This window comes from Peromyscus eremicus, chromosome 5 (genome assembly GCF_949786415.1).
Source record: "Peromyscus eremicus chromosome 5, PerEre_H2_v1, whole genome shotgun sequence".
Taxonomy (NCBI): Eukaryota; Metazoa; Chordata; class Mammalia; order Rodentia; family Cricetidae; genus Peromyscus; species Peromyscus eremicus.
This window is the reverse complement of record NC_081420.1, coordinates 127,033,492-127,056,377: the sequence shown is the minus strand read 5'-3', so window position 1 is coordinate 127,056,377 and position 22,886 is coordinate 127,033,492. Positions and strand designations below refer to the sequence as shown.

Genomic DNA, 22,886 nt, shown 5'->3' with positions numbered 1-22,886 from the left:
ATAAGCTTTCTTTCCTGTGCCCCAGGGAGCATATCAGTCCTTAAAGAGGCCTCAACTAAACACACATCTTATGGTTTATTCTGGCATCAAGTTTCAGTTTTAGTTTAAAAATCAACTGATCTTTTTTTTAACTTCTCTTGCTTTAAAAAAAAATAACAGCCAAAATCTAATCATTAAACTAGATTAAAATGTTCTTTCTGGACAAAAAAAAATGTCTTTAATTATGAATGACCTTAAAAGGTAGAAGAAATAACCAATGCTAAAAAAAAAAGAATGACACACTCTTTGTTTCACTTAAATATCTGCGGATCACTGCCACTTGATAAAAACTATCCATGCCTCTTTAAATAAAGTATACTAAATTCTGTTTCTGTAGCTCTCAAATATAGAGGGGGCTGAATGTCAGAAACGTAAACAATTGGCACATCTTTGAGCCTATTGAATGTGGGCATTAAAGTAAGCATAGCATGCATTTGTCCTGTATCCTCTTTCTCCCTGATATCAGACACAGATGGGCAAGCAGCACCACCCACCAATTCTGCATGGATAGTGTGCCCAGCAAAGTAAGACTCAATTCTCTTCAGAGGTCTCTGGGACAGGCTGCGGTCTGACTTTAGCCCCTCTGCAGCATTTACTCTCTTAAAGCAATTTCTGCTCCTGTGTTGTTTCAAAACTTTCAAATGTGCAAAATGTTAAAACACTACTACAATAAATAAACCACTTATTCTTTATCTAGAGTCACCAGCTATTCACAGTATCTTGTCTTATATTCCATATCTCAGTGTAATTTTTCTTTACTATTTGAAAGCTACAAACATCATTACAAGTATCTCTAGAGAGGAAAAAAAAAAGGGCATTCTCTTACATAACCATAAATTACACTCAAGACACTTAAGAGTTGATGCTGTATTATATAATCCACAGTCTATACTAAAATTTATCAATGATCTCCAAAATGTGCTTTATAAGTACTCTTTTAATGTCTTACTGGGAACTACTAGGAGAACACACACAGCTCACCTGTATGCTAGAGCCAAAGCCCAGGCGCCCGCAGCACAGTACAGGCTCTCATGGACTTTGGACTTCTGATCTCCACCACATGTTTTAGTAGGAAAGAGACCTGTAGTTGGACTTTGATACATCAGCATTGTTGACTTGACTATAAAAAAAAAAAGATAAAGACAAAGAATGAATGTACAATCAGCCCATTCTCTTGGTTTCTTCATCCTATTTTTGACAGTTTTGTTGTTTCTAAACTTAGCTTTAGCATAAAACTTTCGAAGATGTTAAGCCACTTCATCTCACCCTGGCCAAATGGAAATCCACACTGCACGAAGATGTCTTTATAGTTGTAAAGAAAGTGCTCAACTAATTAGAGCATTAAAAGTTTGTAATTATGCTGGTTAACATTAATAAATGATACAAATCTTATTAAACTAACGTCAGACACAGGGGAAAAAAGACTGACCAAAAAAATATGACTATAATATTTTTGTCAAACTCAATTAAGTGAGAAAACTTAAAGCAATACTTAAAGCAATGTACAATACATGATATCATTGACTTCCTAAGTCATAAGGTCAATTCTATCGCATTCTGAAAATTAAATGGTCCGCAATTCAGGGAGGAAGAAGGAAGACCACAAAACAGGCCAGAGACCTGCATTTCACTGATGACTGGTGTTTACCAAGGTGTTCATTCACTTACTGAACTGTACAGGTTGGGGATCTGTTTAAAATTCTCAAGTAAAATCCCATTTTTATATAGCAAGACAGCAACAGGGAAGTGAGTGTGGACATAGCAAGGGTCTGAAATCAGTGCTTTCCTCTCCCTGACGGGGTCCCAAACTAGGAGAGCAGATACCCTTACATGACATTTTCATACCTCCTAAAGGAAACTTTATTTCTGTCTAAACAGTTTTCTGTATAAACAAACACTGCTTTTCTCAAAATACACTAAATCAATGTAACCTACATTAAGATATAACAACTTTCTCTTTTTCTATCTCTTTTCATTTAAAAATGTAACAGCATATATTAGTTATGTATAATGGGTTTATTATGACATTTTGATATATACAGATACTGAATTTTGATCATATTCACCATTACCTTTTACCAGCTAGCTGCCTCCTATTTAATGCCTCCCTCAGTCCTTTGGTAGTCCAATGAGTTTCATTAAAGTTGCTTACAATAGTAAAGAATGCTTACAGGAGCCTTGGCACCTTATCAGTGGATATATGAGTGAAGAAAATGTCTCTCCTTCCCCTATCAACCGAGTATAAATCGTCAGGCAAGGGTGAGATCCCATAAGGCCCTGCTACTCCATGACAGGGTGTTATTAGGCCCAATCTTACATAGATCTTTTAAGTTCAAGAATGCAACAGTCATGTTGAGCTCAGAAGAAAGTTTTCTATACAGCTCCCTTTCTCCAGCTCTGACATGTTAACACTTCATTGTTTTGGTTGTTGTTTATTTGTTTCTTAAGACAAGGTCTTACTATGCAGCTAATTTGGAATTCAAAATCCTCCTATCTCCATTTCCTGGATGCTGAGTTCACGTTGGGCCACCATACTCAGTATTGTTGTCTCAGACTAAACAAATCTTTCCCAGAACATTGATTGTCTTTCTCATGGTAAAGAACTGGTCCCCATAGTGAAAAAGTAAATACTGGCTATTTCTTTTAAAACTACAATTAGTACTATTTAGATTGTTATTGCTTTAAAGATAACAAAAAAGGGCAATATAAGAATGCATGTCAGAATCTTGATGGAAAATAAGCTCAAATAAAGCTTATATGAGGTTGAAACTGACAAAAAAAGAAAACCATGTTTTAGGCGATGAATAGAATTTTTTACTCCTTACCATAAGAGAACAATAAATATCACAACAAGCAAGGTTGAAAAAAAAAAAAAAAGAAAAAATAGACATTCCAATTATGATCTGATAAACAAACAAGGATTCCATTTATAAATATCTCAAAACTGCTTATTCACATTGAAAAACAAGTTTGCCACATTGATCTTGGACAAACAAAACTTCAAATCAAACAAACCAACAACTAAAACCTCCAGAGGACCTGATACTATTAATGGAACAATTATTGAGACTGCATCTTTTACTTGGTTAGTTACAAACTAACTACATGTACATAAATGGTCAACTTAACACTCATATGAAACATTTGTTTATTAACAAAAAGTAAAACATACTCAAGTTCTAAAATGTATTAAGGTTGGCATGGTGGTACACACCTTTAATCCCAGCACTCAGGAAGCAGAGACAGGTAAATCTGTCAGTTTGAGATCAGCCTGGTCTACATAAAGAGTTCTAGGACAGCCAGGACTATATAGAGATGTTGTCTCAAAATACTAAAATAAAATCTATTAATACTTAGGAAGGTTAAAACAAACAAAGGATATTGGTAACATAAAATTATTCATTGGCTGTGGATTCCCTTTTACAATCCATTATAGATACACAACTGGAAAATATAGCTACTTAAGCAGTGAAACTACCCCATTTCCAAATTACAGAATAATATTTCAACATAATATCTGAAATATAACTATTGAATAGTGAATACTAATCATAGCTACTATGATTTCCTCAGGTGGTGCTTACCAATTCTGTAATAATGATCCAATTTATCCCATAGTGTTTCATTACCAGGTCTTGGAAGATTAATGCTTTTAAGAGGTTCATAAACTGAGCCTAAAAGAAAAATGAAAACTCATCAAATTAGGTAATTTTCACCCAGATAAATGATGAAATTTTCTAAACAAATGATGATTCAATAACCAACAATATAATTTCCAGTTAATTTCTGAATTGCCCTATTCATTTCTGGTAAAAAAAATTTCAGTAAGAGAAGATCATAGAAAAGCCCTAAATGCTGTTCTGCCCTCAAAGAAACCATTCCATCCAACAATACGGTGTGTACACCAGGCCTAACAACCCCGTGCCCCTAACACTTATGGAGTGGTCACAAGCTCAGTGATTTCTATCAGTGAGAAATAGATCTAACTCCAGACCACATGAGCTATGCTAATACTCAGTACACAACATCTATGGAATGATCCCACTTCAAAAATCTCAACAATAAAGAGAACGTGCACACATCCCAAAGCCACCCATTCTACGAATATTCAATTATATTTCAGTAGCTCTCACACCCCAGAGACATCTGCCCTACATTCAGCTATGTTTCATACTGGGATTTTTAAATTTTCATGTTCTCTTGCATTACTATCTTGACTACAAGCAAAACTCACTTATGTTTCTCAGTTATGGAAACTATTCTAAGGCATCAGCAGAGCATGCTGCTCAAAAGCTACAGAATACACAATAATCACGATGATTTGCCACAAAGTGAGTACAGAAAATTGCGCGCACTTGACTATGCACTTTCTCAGCTACTATGTGAAAGGAAGACACCCGAACCATCAGCCATCAGACTGAGCACTAACTCCATTCTTGCTAAAAGCACTCAGAAATCATATCATCTCAGTCATAATTAACTCATCTCTAGATTCAGATAATATGTGCCACATAGTTTAAAAAAAAAAGTACAAAAGTTAACTTACCATTTACCAAGGTTAGATAAATCATGTTGACATAGATTAAAAGACTTTTTAAATAAAATTAAATAATTTATTATCATAAAATTACTATGTCCAGTATGTTAATTTAAAGCCAGACTAGGGCTCAGAGATGTCACAGCAGGTAAGAGTGCTTGCTGTTAAGCTTAACAACCTGAGTTTGATCTATGGAATAGTGGAAGGAAAAACCTATTAGCTGTCCTCTGACCTCCACATGAGGTGGTGTGGCATGCCTGCCACTCCCCTTAAACAAACAAATAGAAATTTGAAATAATATGCTCTGAGTTAAGACATTTTCTAAAGGGTCTTAGTAACAGTACCAACTGAAATGGCTCCATAGTAAAGATCTTTGCAAACACACACTGATCACCAGAACAACTTTCCTCCAGCGACACAGGAAACAAACGCCTAGTTATGTTCACTGCCATAGCTGAGGATATATACAAATGTATGGAAAGCTTGTCAGTTGGGATAGAAAAATGAGACCACTGCTAATTAGTGAGGTATTAAAATTTGGGGAAATATACATTCCCAGTGAAAGTTCATATACTAAGAGAGAAACAGCAGATGCAAATGATCACAACTTTTAAGAATGAATGTGTAGCCTGAAGACAGTGTTGCCTAGGGGAAAAGATTATGAACAAATAATATTTTTGTTTTTCCTTGTATCTTCTCTACTAGTAAAGATAATATTTTTCATTACATGTGAAAAATAAAATTATCAAAATTTGAATATATAGAGATCTGGGGAAAAGTCTCAGTTGGTAAAGTAGTTGCCACATAAACATGAGGACCTGGCATGGGATCCTCATGAACCCAGGTAAAAAGACGGGTGTGGCAGTGTCTGTACATATGTAATCCCAGTGCTGGTGAGGCAGTGACAGGCAGATCCTCAGAGCTCAAGGCCACACAATCTAGCCAGATTCATGAGCTCCAAGTTCAATGAGAGAATCCGTCTCAAAAACTAAGGTGAAAAAATGACCAAAGAAGACATCTGATGTAACCTCTGGCTGTCACATGCACATGTGCACACCTGCATGCACATTGAACACACACAAACACATACAAACATATACAAAACATATAGACCCACAAAAAAATGAATCTGTACTTCCATTACACTTGGGTCGGATGGGATGTAAGTGCACATGGGTAGAAATTGAATATGCAAAACTGAAACCAGTGGCAGGTTACTTCAAAGAGAGTATTGAGTAATTATGGTTTCAGACTAAAATATTATTCTTTAAATGTCACTGTATTTAATACTACAGACTAAAATTACTGTTATATACTTTTCTTTACAAAAAAAGCATCAATGAAGGGGGTTTTCCATTTACTTTTTATTATCATGCAAACAAACAAAAAGAAAGGATTCTTTAAAAAATACTTATTTAGTAAAAGGTAAAACATTTGGCAAACACAAGGTTCTCAGTTCAGTCCCTAGGGCAGTGGAGGGGGAAAAAGAGACACAGGGAAGGAGGGAGAGAAAGAGAGAGGAAGAGGATAGAAGGGAGTAAGAGAAGATAGAGGAAATGAGGGAGGAAGAGGAGAGGAAGTAAAGAAAGGCTGCTCAAAACAAAGCAGAAAAGTCTAATCATCTTCCTTCCTTCTTTCCTTCCTTCCTTTCTAAGATTATCACAGTATCATTATTTCATTGAAAATTCCTAATTTTCAAAGGAAGTCTGCCTGTGTATAAGCACCCTGACACAACTAGAGTTATTTGGGAACAATTAAAAAAAAAAAAAAGCCTAGATCAGATTGACCCATGGGTAAGCACTTTCTTTTTTTTGTTTTTTTTTTTTTGTTTTTTTTTGGTTTTTTTTTTTTTTTTGAGACAGGGTTTCTCTGTGTAGCTTTGCACCTTTCCTAGAACTCACTCTGTAGCCCAGGCTGGCCTTGAACTCATAGAGATCCACCTGCCTCTGCCTCCCAAGTGCTGGGATTAAAGGCGTGCGCCACCACAGCCCGGCAAGCACTTTCTTAATTAGCCCATTGTGAGAGGTGCCATCCCTGGGATGGTGGCCCTGGGTGCTATAAAGAAAGAAGACTGAGCAAGCCATGAGGAGCAAGATGATAAGAAGGATTCTTCCATGGTTTCTGCTTCAGTACCTGCCTCTAGGTCCCTGCACTTCTTGAGTTCCTGCCCGACTTCCATCACTGATGGACTGGCACCTCAAAGTGTAAGGAAAAATAAACCTTTACTTCCCCATGTTGCTTCTGGCCTTGATGTTTTATCACAGAAATAGAAACCCTAACTAGAAAAAAACAATGATAAGAGCAGGGAGTTATTGCTGTGACAGACCTGTCTAGGAGTTTTTTGGAGGATTGTGGTAGCAGGTGAACTTTGGGCTCGAAAAGCTATTGAGTTCTCAAGCCTCAGTGGCTGCTCTGAAAGTGGGAGCTTGGAAGATGAGAATGTTGAAAAAACAGGCAATGAAGGCCTGACACGGAAAATTCCAAATGGAAGTTTAAGAGCCCCTTAAAGACTGGGGGCCATTTATGAGATACTTTGAATTAAGGATCTAAAGTTTCAATCAGCTGGGGCTGAAGAATCAGTGTGTTAACAAGAGGCCAGCACCACTGAAGTGTAACCTTTGCTTTACAGGAACAATGGATGCTGGTCAGCTGGGGCTAGATAATCAGCTGTGATGAGAAGAGACCAGTATTATTGAGCGGAAATCTGGGAGCATATCCTCGGGGTCAGCACACAGAAACTGTGGCCTCCACTCCATCTCATGCTGGCAGCAGAACTTGGTAGTATTAAGAGTCACCAGGTTGATAGCTGGGCGGTGGTGGCGCACGCCTTTAATCCCAGCACTTGGGAGGCAGTGGCAGGCAGATCTCTGTGAGTTCGAGGCCAGCCTGGTCTCTAAAGTGAGTTCCAGGAAAGGCGCAAAGCTACACAGAGAAACCCTGTCTCGAAAAAAACCAAAAAAAAAAAAAGAGTCACCAGGATGGTGTTAGTTTTGAAGGCATCAAGGGGTTCATAGAGAGCAGCTAAGGCTTGGCCCTGTGTGGTAAGGCTGGAGTCCCTGAAGATGGGCTGGGACAGGCCACTGGTGAAGGTGCAGCCTCAGTTGCAGTGAAAGGCCCAGGATTGAGAGGGTCATAGAGCAAAGTTGAAGCTTGGCACCAAAGCCCCTGAAGAGAGCCCAGAAGTGGCTATTGGTGAAAATACAGCCTAGTTGCAGCAGGAGACCATGGCACTTTGGAGATTCCAGTAGCAGTGCCAAGCAAAGCAGCACTGAGGCGTACAGTAGGCTTGAGACTACAAGACAAGCTGTGCATGTGTTGTGAACGGCAAAGCCAGGGGTGTGACAGTCCTCTGGAGGCCTAAGGATGATGAGTGAGTCACAGACAGTGGATACTAAATTATTTATACTGTTGGAGTTCAGTTTTGCTTTGTTTGATTGTGAATGTGCCTTAATTCTTCCTTCCAGAAGTAAGCAAGGATGCAACTTCTCTTTTATTTTACAGGAGCCTGAGGTTAAGAAACTGAACTTTTAGAGACCGAAGGGACCCTAGCCCACTCGAGCATGTGACTCTGGCAGGCCTTGCCCTTCTTCTGATTTCTTCCGCCTTGCTAGAAACTGTTAAGACTACATTCCTAAAGCTAGCCACTAAGGTCTAGACCCTCATTTGGCCATTTCTTCCTCCTGAGGCTGACTACCAAGGTCCAGCGATCAGAAGCCCCCTTTGGTTCACCTAATTAACAAGCCCCATTAAAATTAAACACCTCAGCTGGGCGGTGGTGGTGCATACTTTTAATCCCAGCACTCAGGAGGCAGAGCCAGGCGGATCTCTGTGAGTTTGAGGCCAGCCTGGTCTACAGAGCGAGATCCAGGACAGGCACCAAAACTACACAGAGAAACCCTGTCTCAAAAACAAAACAAAACAAAACAAAACCACAAAACATTAAATACCTCATCCTAACATGGGGTTTCCTCCTTTACCTTTATAAACTGCCATTTGCCTATGGGCCAGGTCTGTCTCCCCTCTATCCAGAGGCAGTCCTTTGTCCCTGTAAGACAAATACCCCTGCCCTCTTTCCCTTGTCCCCTCCCCTTCTCCCCATCCCCTATGTTCTTTACCACCACATCCTAGCCCATTCTAACACAGACCTCTCCCTTCTTCTCCTCTTAAAGATTACACCGGCAAGGTCATTTGCACTGTTTTCTGCCTGAGTCAGAGAGCGGTCACTTTAACTTTTCTTCCCTGCTTAATAACGGATCTCTCTGTGAAAGCAGGTGTTTGGGTGTGGCTTGTGCCTAATCCAGGGTAGGGTCCCCCATGGTTCAGGGGTCCCCTTCAGAGACTGGAGTTTTACAGAGATTGGGGGGCTTTAGAGAGACTGAATATTTTAAATATTTTGAAAATTTTTAAGACACTGGACTTTTAAGGTGTTTGAAATTTTAAAGACTGGGACTTTTAAAAGTTAGAATGATCTATTTTGTCATATTAATGTGTCATCTCGAGGACAAATGAGAAAAACATTATAGTTGAATAGTGATGTATTTGTGTGTCAAGTTGACAGGGGGCCAATTGTGCTGGTTAGATTTATGTCAAGTTGACACAAGCGAAAATCATTTAGGAGGAGGAAACCTCAACTGAGAAAAAAATGCCTCCATAAGATTGGCCTGCAGACAAGCCTTTGGTGGATTTCCTTAATTATGATTGATGTGGTAGGACCCAGACCATTGTGAGTGATGCCGCCTCCAGGCTGGTGGTCCTGGGCACTATAAACAGCAAGGTAAGCAAGCTACAAGGAGCAAGCCACTAAACAGCATTCCTCCATGGTGTCGGCTTCAGTTCCTGCCTCCAGGGTCTTGCCCTGTTTGAGTTCCTACCCCGATTTCCCTCAACGACAGACTATTACCCCAAAGTGTAAGATGAAATAAAGTCTTTCTCCTTGAGTTCCTTTTAGTGATTTTTTTTTAATCACAGCAGTAGAAACCCCAGCTAAGATAGTCCATGATCTTAAAAACACCTTGATATGATTGATGACCATTTTAATGATCAAAATTATGTTGCATCTTTACTAACTAGCAAAATAATGCAAAGATGCTTCACACAATTCATGCCAAAGAGTGCCAAAAATCTGAAGTCAAAGAAAAAGTAATCAATAGTAACATTTTTTTTTTTATTTTACTTTTGAAACAGGGTTTCACCCAGTGTAGTAGGACAGGCCAATAGGGTCGAGGAAATTGGCTCAAATCAGTTGCCAAGGCATGCGCATAACGTACTTCCTTATGAGTCAACCTGAAGTCTGCCTGAGGGCCTAGCAACAGGCACTGTCAGAGTTCCCAGTCACTGTCAGAGTTCCTGATTGTGCCCAGCCAATGAGGGATGACCATGCAATGCTACCAGATTGGGACATAGTTTGGGTGATGGGAGGAAGGTATACAAGGTCTTCCCTGTTATTGAATAAACCAGTTTGTTGCTTATCTTCAACTGACTCCCAGTTTCTGTGCCGTGCCTTCTCACCCCCTCCCCCGAGAGAGCCATTAGGATCCAGCAACAACCCAGCATCCACAATGTGTAGTTCACAACTGCCTGTAACTCTGGCAATGGAGCATCTAAAGTCTCTCTGCAGGCATCTGCATGCATGCTCAAATGCATATACACACATGTGCACACATATGCACACATAATTAGAAATAAAATAAATATATATTTTAATTTAAATATATGAAAGAAAGGAGTTGACAGAGGACTGGAAATCCTTGAGACCTGGATTCTATGCAAGAGCAGCCTAGGATATACAAACATGGGATAAGTCGGTGCTATACAAATGACTTTTAGCTTCCTGAACCTTTGGCCCAGTGCTTTTCAGCATATGTATTCCCCCAGCTTCTTAATAAACTGCCTCTATTTCTATTACCTTAGTATGTGTCCCTCTGCAATTCTTTGTCCTGGAACACAAGAATCTTCAATGGGTACCCTCTAAATTATGAAATTTGTCTATAAAATCAGAGTACAGCCTGAAAGAGGTGGGCACAAAATTCTTTTGAACATTTCAACCTTCCCTTAAACAAGGGAATGCAATATACAGCTAATTCCCTCCTTCCCCTAGCACTTGGAAACTGTGACTAGGCTCCTGCAGGGAATGGGATTATAGCATAGGGCACCTCTCCCCTTCTCAATGTTCTGTGTGCAGTTTCTATGGCTGGGATAGAGGATGTGCATGGACTCTGTCCCCTGTTCTACAGGGCACTAGCTGAATTTATGTTGGAGCAAAAAGTACATGCACTGGTAATGGTAATAAATACTGGACTTAAGATTGGCAAACAGTTGCCATTTAGGATCTACATTTTATCTGTGAGCAGCACAAATCTCGCCTGGGATTTTATGCCCTGCTGTAAATATGCCAATGCTCTCAAAGACCTGTCCACTGAACACAGGTAAGGACAAGGAAAGATGGCAGTGCCCAAGTGATTGTCCAATTCTGTTGGGCCCTCAAAGCACCACCATCTTACTAGTATTTCCCACATCACTGGCATGTGTTTGTGTCCAATCTTCCTTCCAGGTTCCCAGACACCTGCCAGGATGGACTGGAATGGCAGAATCAGATGAAGCTCCACTGTTAGCTGCCACTGCAAGCCCAGCTCTGTCGCCTGTAGGGTCCTAATGCTCACTGTTTCCTAGTTAACTTTGGTCTATATTTTCTACTACTATGATTTATTTACTTCTTCTTTATAGCCTAATTGCCCTCACCTCCTCCCTTTCCATCTACTGTAAGCAATACTATTTGCAAGAGCACAGAAATAATTCCCTGGGTTAAAAAAAAAAAATGCCCCTTGAGCATTAGGTCCAAAGGAAAAATCGCAACCATTTGAACTTTTCACCTGAATGGTGACTTGATACAACAAAAGCCTAAGACATTCAAGAATGGAAATCTTTTCTCTGAACTTAGCAGCTTAACAGTACAGTAAAACAATTAGCTAATCAAAGACCACTGCAGACCTCCCAATGAGACAGCCTAATCCCACAAAGGTAAAACACATAGCTTCAAAGATGCTCAAGAGACAATGCAGGCTGTTGGTTGAAACCTCTGCAAGGGAATGGTAAGCCTAGACTAGCGTTTCAGTGCCTCTGTGGTCATGCTCAGATGTGCCTAACAACACTGGAGGCTCAGAAGATGGAAAGGACACCCTGATCTTTGTGATCCAGGCAGACCCAAGGCTTTCCCAGAGGCCCTGATGAAAACACAAAGGGAAAAAAAGTTCTGCATCCTTGCCCAGAGACAGGCTTGGCAAGGACCAGTCTGGGGCTAGGGCCAGGGCCTCAAAGTTTTGGTTCCTGGGAGCCTGGCTTTCCCCAATGAAGGGCTGTGGTTATCAGTCCTAAGGCAGCTGTGTCTAAGATACCTTGCATTCTCTTGCCAACACTGACTGAGCTCTCTGCTGACCTTGGCCCACTCCCCACTGAAAACCACATATAAGATGCCCTATGTCTTAACAAACTTGCTCAACACAGCCACCAGGTGTGAAAGACCTCCTGGTAGCAGCCTTCCTATTGTCTTTATTTTCCCATCCCCAGTCCTCTCCCTCAGGAACCTGTCACAGAAGGACTTCCTGGTCAGAGGCACTGGCCCATTGTCCCTCCTCCAGGACAATTAAGAACTGAAGGAAAGGAGCACTGGCAAGGCCACCTTCCATTACAGGATGGAAATATCTAATGGAACAGGCTGGCAGAAAAACCAAAGGCAGCACTAAAGATGACCCAACACTTAGCCTGCTCCCTCCAAAGACAGACACAACTTTATATGTTGTTAATGCAACTGTGCTCTGTGTGTTTACAACTGTTTTCATGTGGCTGTTTGTCTGATATTCTCTGTTAAGACAGAACAGAATAAAACTGAATATGCCCCTAAAATTGCCCCAAATAACTAACAAAACCTTTGGGTGATCCAATTTTTTATAAATAATTTTTATTTTGTGCTGTTGTTATTTTTACTTTTTAATCTTTTTTATTTCTTGGCATGCTTAATTTAACAATGTGTGTATAGATGTGACTGCTAGTTACTGAGAGATATATGAAAAGGCCTAGTAAACATATATTCATAAACTTAAAAACTATTATTTTCTTAAAACCTATTGAAGTGGTGTTTGGAGCTCTATTAAATGTTTCATAAAACCTTAAAATACTACTTGTTTATAAAGAATAACATTCAAATGAGTCATTAAAGCATTGCTAAACTATGAAATTTTACACTGGATATGTGGGCTTTAGTAATGATTTCCTTAAAAGAGATTCTGAAAGAAATAATTCTAAATCTCTTTTTAAAATCAAAGATAACAGGGAAATTATATAAAATGCTTTATGTTAATCAAACTATCTCTGAGTTTGCGGGAGAGATGGCTTGGTGTCATCCAAGTGTGACGACTTGCGTCTGGATCTTCAGAACGCAGCTAGGTACACAGAGCATCTGCAGCCCCAATGCTCCTACAGAGAGACATGAGGCAGAGACAGGAGAATCCCTCCCAGATCCTGGGCCAGCCAGCTTAACATATGCAACTTTGAACATCTAGAGAGCACACTTCAAACAAAGTAGAAGGCCAGAAACAATGCCCAAGGTGTCCTCTGACCACACTCATAGCTTGGCACATACTCACATGTGCAACCATGGATGTATACAAACATACCCACACACATACACGGCAAATACTTCTAAGTAACATGCATTAAAATCCTCTTATTAGAAAAATTATTATGGATTTCTTCTTCAGGAATTCTTTTAATATGTATTACATATGATATATTTACTAAAGATATGATGCATGTTAAATGATAGATATGTCTGTAAAAAAATTGTTAAATTTTGTGTTCACAATGAAAATTTAGGGAAATACAATTCAGATAAATAGTAGTATTTTATATTTTTACTCTAGATGTAATAAAAATAGCTGTTATTAAGTTTCAAAATACAAATCGCTAATATATTACACTTGCATTTACACTCACAGAACAATAAAATGTTTGAAATAAGAAAAATCTGAAAATTTTAATGATACATAGTAAGATATTCCATGGGCAGCTTGACACTAACTGTAGCAAAATAAGATTAAAAACTAAGTATGTAATGTCTCCAACTGCATGTGCACATACAGGTAACTGAATACTTCCAAAAGTCTAGAAAGACACAACACAACAAATGCTTAAAAGATGACCACTAAGGAGACTAGTATACTTTTATTCCACAAAGCTCTGATTATCTAAATACCATGTGAGAAGTCATTTGTTTACCACTTCTGTAATTTTCCAAAATGGAAAAAGGAAATTTGACTGCCTAACCAAAACACATCATACAGAGTTCACATACACCATGCAGTCTCAAAGTCATGGCAAAGCTATGAGGAGGATATTAAACCGAGACACAAGGAATGTATGAATGATGGCGTAAATTTGAACACAGGGCTCTCTGGAGACAAACCTGTGTATGTTCTCTTGTCCTTACAGTCTCGTGAAACAACATTTTACTGAGAAGTCTGATCCTTAATCCTTGATTTCATTTCCTGCTTTGTATAGCAGACTGCCCTGAACTGTTTGTGTATGTATATACACTTAGCTATTACTGAAGATCATTTGAACTCCATGATGTATGTGTTACCATAGTAAAGCTCAAGCTGGGTAAGAAACATCTGAAACAAAATACAAGCTAGCAAATGAGCAACATGATTGAATAAGAAGGAAGTCAAATTTGCTTCTACACCTAGTTCAAAGATGTGAAGGCCGTGTGCCATTCACCTTTTATTTTTAATAAAAAGATACTAAGTCCTTCCAGTGCCCTTTAGAGAAGAAGAAAGGCCCATAAAATCCATTTAAGGACACTAAATACGACTGGCATTTCATATGTGACCTTAAGAATACCAATCATTCAGTTAGTGAGTCCATTTTTTCTTTGTATTTATAGTCCAGTACTAGAGTACCTTGCCCAAAAGACTCATGATAATTTCATAATATTATCATGTAATTTCTGCAAGGTCAGAGCTGATTCAAACAAGTTTAATATTCTTAATATTTTTAAAAATATTTTTTACATTTTTTAGTATATAAGTGTGTTTGCCACATTTACTTATGTGCAATTCACATGCATACCTGGTGAAATGGGTGTTGGATCCCCTGGAACTGGAGTTACAGGTGTTTGTGAGCCACCATGTTGGTGCTAGGAACCTTACAAGTATAACATATGAAATGTGCTACTGATTACTTACATTCATTGTAGTAATCCTAGTGCCAATACAGTCTGGCATACGATAGTACTTATAAATACTTAGTAAGCAATGGGATCATAGTCCTCTGATGTCTTCACTTTGCCAAAGGCCACTTAGAATCAGATGTAATAAATGAAGTGGGGCAGATGAACTTAAGGGTGATTCACATAACCACCACGTAGTCTGTGACCAAAGAGTAACTCAACTCACTCAGTTATGGTCTCTAGGTCTTTCTGTTCTTATAAAGATGGGTGTGAATAAAACCATGAGTGATGATTAAAAATCATGTGCGCAATCACTAGACTATGCATGCAGCCTTTTAAGTGGATCATTCCAGAAAGGATAGTACTAAACCTGAACATAGATGACTTCTCAAGAAAAACCCAGAACCACTATAAGATACTTCAAATTTAAATTTAAATTCCAAATATCTAAGATTGAAATTATGCTCTTATTCCAGCATTGAGGAAGACAACAGCATTCCAATATCACTTTCAAGAGCACAATCATTCAACTTCTTCCTGGTAGCAAGTCAGGCATGGTGGCACATGCCTTTAATTCCAGCGTTTGGGAGGCAGAGGCAGGCACATCTCTATGAGTTAAAGGACAGCCTGGTCTACATAGAGAGTTCCAGGACAGCCAGGGATATATGAGACCCTGTCTCAAAAACAATAACTTCTTCCTGGTAGGCCCCACCTCTCAACGATTCTACAACCTCCCAGAAGCACCAGAGACTAGTGACCAAGCCTTTAACATATGGGTCTTTGGAGGACACTGCAGATCCCAACTATAACACCAAGTAATGAATACTAGTCAACTTTTTTCCCATAAAATAACCGTTAAGTTTAGAATATTATCTATATCAGGGCAGAGATGGTATTGATCTTTCCTAAACTGTCTGTATATCATCTTTACACTAGCAATTTGCTGAAGATCAATGAAGAGGAACTGACTTTTGCAAAGAATATAGTCATTAACGGATCAAACTTCCTTGTATGTAATACAAGCCACATCTTTCAGGAGCCAGTTTTCACTCTGAAGTGAGTGTGATTAAACCTGAAGTTCAGGAGAGGAAAACGGAAGCCACCTAACCCACTTCTCATGGTGGTCCCCAGAAATGACTAACAAGTCTTAGAGAAAAATTGTCTTGAATACCTGAGACAATAAAGTGGGCTTTAAAACAGAAAACTGAGCTGTAATCACTACTAAATCTTCTTGCAACTTCCAGGATCTGCAATATCTCTGAACTAGACCTTCTCATTGGAAAAGTGGGGGAAATTATGTAATGGCCATGAAAGAGAAATGAAATATTTTAAGTAAACCTACCAGAATAAACCATAAAAAAGAACCTTAATTTTCTTCATTTGCCCATCATGAATTTTCTTATGTTCTTGGGCAGTTAGGGAGGAATTGAGCACAAAATGGGAAATCAAAGAATTACTGATCCAAAAGTAGTTAATACAATTTTTTTCATCAATATTAGGATGGATATTCCACACAGTAGTTTTTTTTAATTTGCAAATTAAATTATCCATGATTTTTAAGAAACAGGAAAGGATAGTTGGGTGAAACAAATCTGGCATTGAGGCAGCCTTGTTTTGTTACAGGCAATGTAGTACCTATGTGCAGGACTATGGAAATCCATAGTAACCGCATTCAGTAACCATTGCACCTAGGAAAGGAAACAAGATGCACTAAAGTATGATCCCATGCTATACATAGGGATGCTAGAGGTCATCATGCAAGAATTTATGACTAAAATAAACCACTTCCATAGCATGACTCCTAAGAGCTAAACTTAATTTCACTAACATATCACTATTTTCCTGCATACTTAGCTATAGCCAACTGTCAAGTACCCCAGAAAAGTACATCTCTCTGTGAGAAACAAATTAAACTTAAAGAATTTGGAGAGAGAAATTAAAGTGTAGAAAGGGGTCAGCAAGATGGCTCAGGGCATAAAGACACTTGCCATCAAGCCAGGCAATATGAGTTCACTCCCCGAGACCTATATGGTGGAAAGAAAGAAGGGACTCCTGTAAGTAGTCCTCTGACATGTGTGTGTGTGTGTGTGTGTGTGTGTGTGTGTGTGTGTGTGTGTTTGTACACACGCACACAGAGGGGGAGGGGGGAGGAAGAGAATGAGGAAATGTGATTTTTTGTTAATTTAAATATAGAATGACATAAGTACAAGGCTGGCTGCACTATGACAGCCTATATCAAAAAGACAAAATCAAACCAAACAAAGAAACAAAATGTGTAAAACAGTTTAAAAACACATAATTTTTATGGTTTTATATGCCAGTTAAAATTATTTTCTTGAAAAAAATCTTCATACATGATTGTAAATTTTAACAGTTGAATACATTGTGTTGTATAAATGAACCACATTTTCATTATCCATTCATCCACTGATGGACATCTAGTCTGTTTCCACCTCCTAGCAATTATAAACAAAGGAGCTATGAACATGGATGAACATGGATGAACATGGATGAACAAGGATGCCTAGTTCTTTGGGTATATGCCCAAGAGCAGTATAGCTGATCTTGAGGTCGATCTATCCCCAGCTTCCTGAGGAACCCACACTGATTTCCACAGAGGCTGTACAAGCTTATACTCCCACCAGCAATGGATGAGTGCTGCCAGCATGAGCTGTGACTTGTTTTATTCATCTTAGCCATTCTTACTGGTGTAAGATGAAATTTCAAAGTAGTTTTGATTTGCATTTCCCTGATGGCTAAGGATGCTGAACACTTCTCTAAGTGTTTCTCAACCATTTGTGTTTCACCTTTGAGAACTCTCTATTTCTATACTGCTTTTTAAAATTATGTTATTTGTTTGCAGGGAACCATGGAGTTTGCCTGGCCTAGCTGCCTTGAGAGGCACGTGCCATAGGTTTTTCAGGTTAAGAGTCCATGGCTCCTGGGGCACAGTGTGCCTTCATGTTCCTGAGAGACAGACGCACTCCCTCAGGCAGTGAAGCACTCAGGCCACATTGTGTTTCTCTGTATGTTCCCTTAGTAGTTAAGAAAGCATGAAAGCTTGACTGGACAATTGATCTTAGACATTAATCTTGTGTACCTTGTATGGCTTGCAAATGTCACTGTATCTTGGCAACTACAACTGCATTAATCCTGGCAACTGCCATTATAGTCTGTTTCTGATAAAGGTATACAAACTCTGATTGCTCTCAATAAAATTACCACAGCTTAAACTTTTGCTGTGGACCCTCCAACTGGCCTGGTTTCATTTCTCATGGCCATATCAGGTGACCTTGGCCTGGTAAATAAGCACTTACATTTGGGTTTCTTTGTTGTTTGGGGTTTTTTGTTTGTTTTAGTACTTTACATATTTTAGATACTAACCCTACATCATATGTACAATTGGTAAAGATCTTTTCCCATTCATTAGGCTGCTGCTTTGTATGAATGATGTCCTATGCCATAGAGAAGTTTTTCAGTTCATGAGGTACCATTTATTAATTGTTGGTTGTCGCGTCCGCCTCGACCAGCAAGGAAGACGCGACGCCAGGCTCTTCTCCAAGCAGTTTATTCAGGAACCTTGAACAATCTTCTGACCCTGGGGAAAGTCATTTTCTTCTTCTCTCTCACTCTCTCTCTCTCTCTCACTCTCTCTCTCACTCTCACTCACTCATACTCATTCTCTCTACTGGGAAAGCCAGCCCACGCTCTTTATAGCCACTGGGCAATCAACCCCGTGGTGCCACGTGGACAATGCCGATAGGGTCAGACATACGCAAGCAAGCCAGATTAGGTCCAGGTGCGCGGAAGCAAGCCAGAGCCTAGCCTTAGCCAAATAAGGAGCACCTGCCATCGGGAAGGCAGAACCCGGATGCCCATGCCATCCTTGTGGCGCGGCCGTGCACGGCTCTCTACAGTTGGTCTTACTGCCTGTGGTACTGGTATTATATTTAAAAAAATCTTCTCCTGTCCTGGTAAGTTCAAACTTATCCATCCTCCACTTTCCCCTCTATCAGATTCAGAGTGTAAGGTCTTATGTTGAGAGGCATGATCCATTTTAAGTTGAATTTTGTCCAGGGTGATAAATAGGAGTCTATATGCAATCTTCCACATGCAGTCATCTAATCTAACCAGCACCATGTGTTGAAGATGTTGTCTTTTCTCTAGTGTGTATTTTTCTTTTGTCAAAAACCAGGTGTCTATAAGTGTGTGAACTTATAACTGGGTCTTCAAATAAGATCTTTTCATCCATGTATTTGTTTTTAGGTCAATACTATACTGCTTTTATTACTATACTTCTGTGGTACAACTGGAAATCATGCATGGTGATACTTCTACCAGTTGTTTTACTATTCAGGATTGTTTTAACTGTTTGGAGTTTTTCTTTTTCACATGAAGCTGGAAATTGTTCTTTCAATTTCTCCAAAAAACTGTGTTGGAATTTTGATGGGGATTGCATTGAATTGTTGATTGCTTTGGGATGGTCATTTTCAATATATTAATCCTACTGATATATGAGCATAGGATATCTTTCCATCTTCTGATGTTTTCTTCAATTTTTCTTCAGTGTCTTAAAAATCTTTAAACATAAAAGTTTTCCAATTTAGTTAGCATTATCCCAAGATGTATTTTTGAAGCTATTATGAAGGGTATTGTTTCCATGATTTCTTTCTCAGTCTGTTTGGCATTGGTTTATAGGAAGGCTACTGATTTTTGTGTGTTAACTTTGTATCCCGCTAACTTGCTGAAAGTGTTTATCAGCTATAGAAGTTTCCTAGTGGAGTTTTTAGGATTATTTATGATTACTATCATATCATCTCAAATAAAGATACTTTGACTTCTTCCTTTCCAATTTATGTCCTCTGGATCTTCTTCAGTTGTCTTATTGCTCTAGCTAAGACCTCAAGTACTATACTGAATAGGTATGGAGTAGACATCCCTGTCTTGTTTCTGATTTTAATGGAAATGTAAGAAGTTTCTCTTCATTTAATTTGATGCTGGCTGTGGGCTCGTGGTAAATTGCCTTTATTACGTTGCAGTAAGTCCCTTGAATGTGTAGTCTTTCCAGGACTTTTATCATGAGAAGATATTTGATTTTTGTCAAAGGTCTTTTCTAAATCTAATGAGATGATCGTGGGGGGTTTGTCTTTCGGTCTGTTTACATGGTGGATTATATTTATTGGTTTACTTATGTTGAACCATCCCTGGGACAAAGCCTACTTGGTCATAATAGATGAACTTTTTGATGTGTTCTTGGATTTTGTGTGCAAGTATTTTATGGAGAATTTTTGCATCTATGTTCATAAGGGATATTGGTCTGTACTTCTCTTTGTTGTGTCTCTGTGTAGCTTAGGTGTTAGAGTAATTTGGGGTCTCACGAAAATAGGAAATATTTCTTTAGTTTTTATTTTATGGAATAATGTGAGGGATATTGGTGTTAATTAATCTGTCATGCTCTAGTAGAAAGCAATGCAAAATCAATCAGAGACTTTTCATGAATGCTTCTATTACACAACAGGGTATTTAAACGGGGTCTGTTTAAAGTGCTTACCTGATCTTAATTTAACTTTGTTAGGTGGTATATGTCAAGAAAAGTATCCATTTCTTTTTGGTGGAGTACAGATTGTTAAAGTATGCCCCCCCCCGTATCTTTTTTATTTTTATTGTTATTGCTATTTTGTTTTGTTTTCCAAGACAGGGTTTCTCTGTGTAGCCCTAGCTATCCTGAAACTCACTCTGTAGACCAGGCTGGCCTCAAACCTTTTGGTTCTCCGATTTTCTTGGAGTCTGTTATGATATCCCCCTTTTCAACTCTAATTTTGTTAATTTAGATATTCTCTCTTTTAATTTGGATAAGCATTTATCAGTCTTACTGATCATCACAAAAAGAAAAAACCTCTGTTTCACTGATTCTTTGTCTTGTCTTGTCTGTATTTTGTTGACTTCAGCCCTGAGTTTATTTCTTGCCACCTACTCTTTTGGGGTGTTAGTTCTTCATTTTGTCCTAGGCACTTAGTGCTATGAACTTGCCTCTTAGAACTGCCTACATGTGTCCTCTAGGTTTGGGTATGTTACATTTTCATTTTCATTCATAAAATATTTTAAATTTCTTTCTTAATTTCTGTCTTGAAACATTTTTCATTCATTAGTGAGCTGTTCAGTTTCCATGAGTTTGTATACTTCATTATTATTGATATCCAGCTTTAATCCATGACGATCAGATAGGATGCAAGGAATTACCAATTTTCTTATATCTGTTGAGACATACTTTGTGTCCAAGTATGTGATTACTTCTGGAAAAAGTTATAGGAGCTACTAAGAAGAAGGTATATTCTTTTGTGTTTGAGTGAACTCTTCTGTAACTATCTGCCAGGTCCATTTGATTTATGATATTATTTAACTACAGCATTTTCTTACTGCTTGGTTTGTGTCTGGATGACCCATCTACTGGCAAGAGTGGAGTACTGAAGTCACTTACTATTGATGTGTGAGTGTCAATATGTGATTTTTAGGTGTAGTGGTGATTCTTATATGAACTTATATGCCGTTCTGATTGGTGCATAAATGTTTAGGATTTTGCAATATCCTTTTGTCGGATTTTCCTTCGATGAATATGTAGTATCCTTTTCTATCTCTTTTGATTAGTTTTACTTTGAAGTCCATTTTGTCAGATATTAAAACACCTATACCTGCTTCTTGGGTTCATTTCCTTGGAATACTTTTTCCATTCTTTTACCCCGAGGTGATTTCTATCCTTTGATACTAGGAGTGTTTTTGAATGCAGCAAGGATATATCCTGTTTTCTAATCCACTCTGTTAGTCTGTGTCTTTTTATTAGAGAACTGAGGCTTAATGTTGAGATTGATAATGAGTTTTCAACGAGTTGTGCTTAATGATTCCTGTTATTTTCTTGTTGTGGTGTGTGTTTTATTCTCCCTCTTTTAATTTGCTGGTCTGAGATTATTTCATCCTTGTTTTTTCTGATAGGCAGTGGACCTCCTCAGACTGAAGTTTTCTTTCTAATGTGTTCTGTAGAGCTGGATTTATAAAGGGATACTGCTTAATTTGGTTTTAACATGGAATATTTTCTTTCTCCATCTATTGTTACTGATAGTTTTGCAGAGTATAGTAGTCTGGTCTGGCACCTGTAGTTGACATCTGGTCTTGTCTTTGTTGGGTGAGTGTTCTGTCCCTTGGTTTCTGTTGCCCTCTCTAGATCACAGGACAGTGTAGTCCTGTGGGTTCCTGACAATGAACACTTCTGCAGGTCAGTGGGTGGCAGAGAGGAATGGAGATGGGTTAGGAGAAATGGCTGAGAGGGGCTATGGAAAGAGGTAAGGGGACCCTGTCTACACCAAGAGGCAGGGTCCCCAGGAATCAGAGGTTTGGTGGGAGGAGTTCAAGACACTGGAAGAGAGAATATCAGGTGTGGAAGACAAGATAGAAGAAACATATACCTCAGTCAAAGAAAATGTTCAATCTAAACATTTTCCATGGAAAGTAGGTTGTGGCAAAAGAGAGAACAATCTGGAGAGACAGGAATGAAAGGGCTAGTAGGACCCTGAGTCAGTCCCATGAGTTGGAGTCTCCAGTGAACGGAGTTGAGGTGGGAGAAGGGACATCTGCAAGCAAGTTATTACAGGGCTGAGGGTGAGAAGGGAAAGACTGTAATGGAGGACAGGAAGGACAGTGAGAGTTGCCTACTTGTGGGCCAGCTCCATGTGCTCACTGGGGCTCCAAGGGAGAAAGGGTTTCTAGGTCTAAGCAGCTGACACAAAGGAATGGGAGTGGGATGAAGGAAGGACTGAAAACATCCACAAGAAGGAGTAAAGCTGGGACCACACCAAGTATCTCCTGTTAAAACTTAAAGATTTAAAAATTAGGAATAGTAAGAAATCTCAGCAAATAAAAACACTTGTCCCTAAGCCTGATGTGACCTGAGTTTAATCTGTGGATCTATGTGTTAGGAGAGAATAGTCTCCTGCAAGGGGTCCTCTGATCTCCATACCGATGCCATGGCACACACATATCTGTGCTTGCAACACACAAACACACGTAATAATTAAATTATTAAATTTTAAGGAGATA

At 38.9% G+C, this 22,886-nt stretch overlaps 1 protein-coding gene across 3 annotated transcripts in view; it reads right to left on the bottom strand.

Moving 5' to 3' along the window:
• The window catches only part of Phkb (phosphorylase kinase regulatory subunit beta), a 206,236-nt gene that overhangs the window by 161,030 nt on the left and 22,320 nt on the right, over positions 1–22,886 (bottom strand). For all 3 annotated transcript variants that reach the window (XM_059264496.1, XM_059264498.1, XM_059264497.1), the window contains 2 exons: positions 3,624–3,713; positions 1,021–1,159 (listed from right to left, as the gene is read on the bottom strand). In XM_059264496.1, the coding sequence (XP_059120479.1) occupies positions 1,021–1,159; positions 3,624–3,713 (229 nt within the window). The remainder of the gene's footprint in view (positions 1–1,020; positions 1,160–3,623; positions 3,714–22,886) is intronic.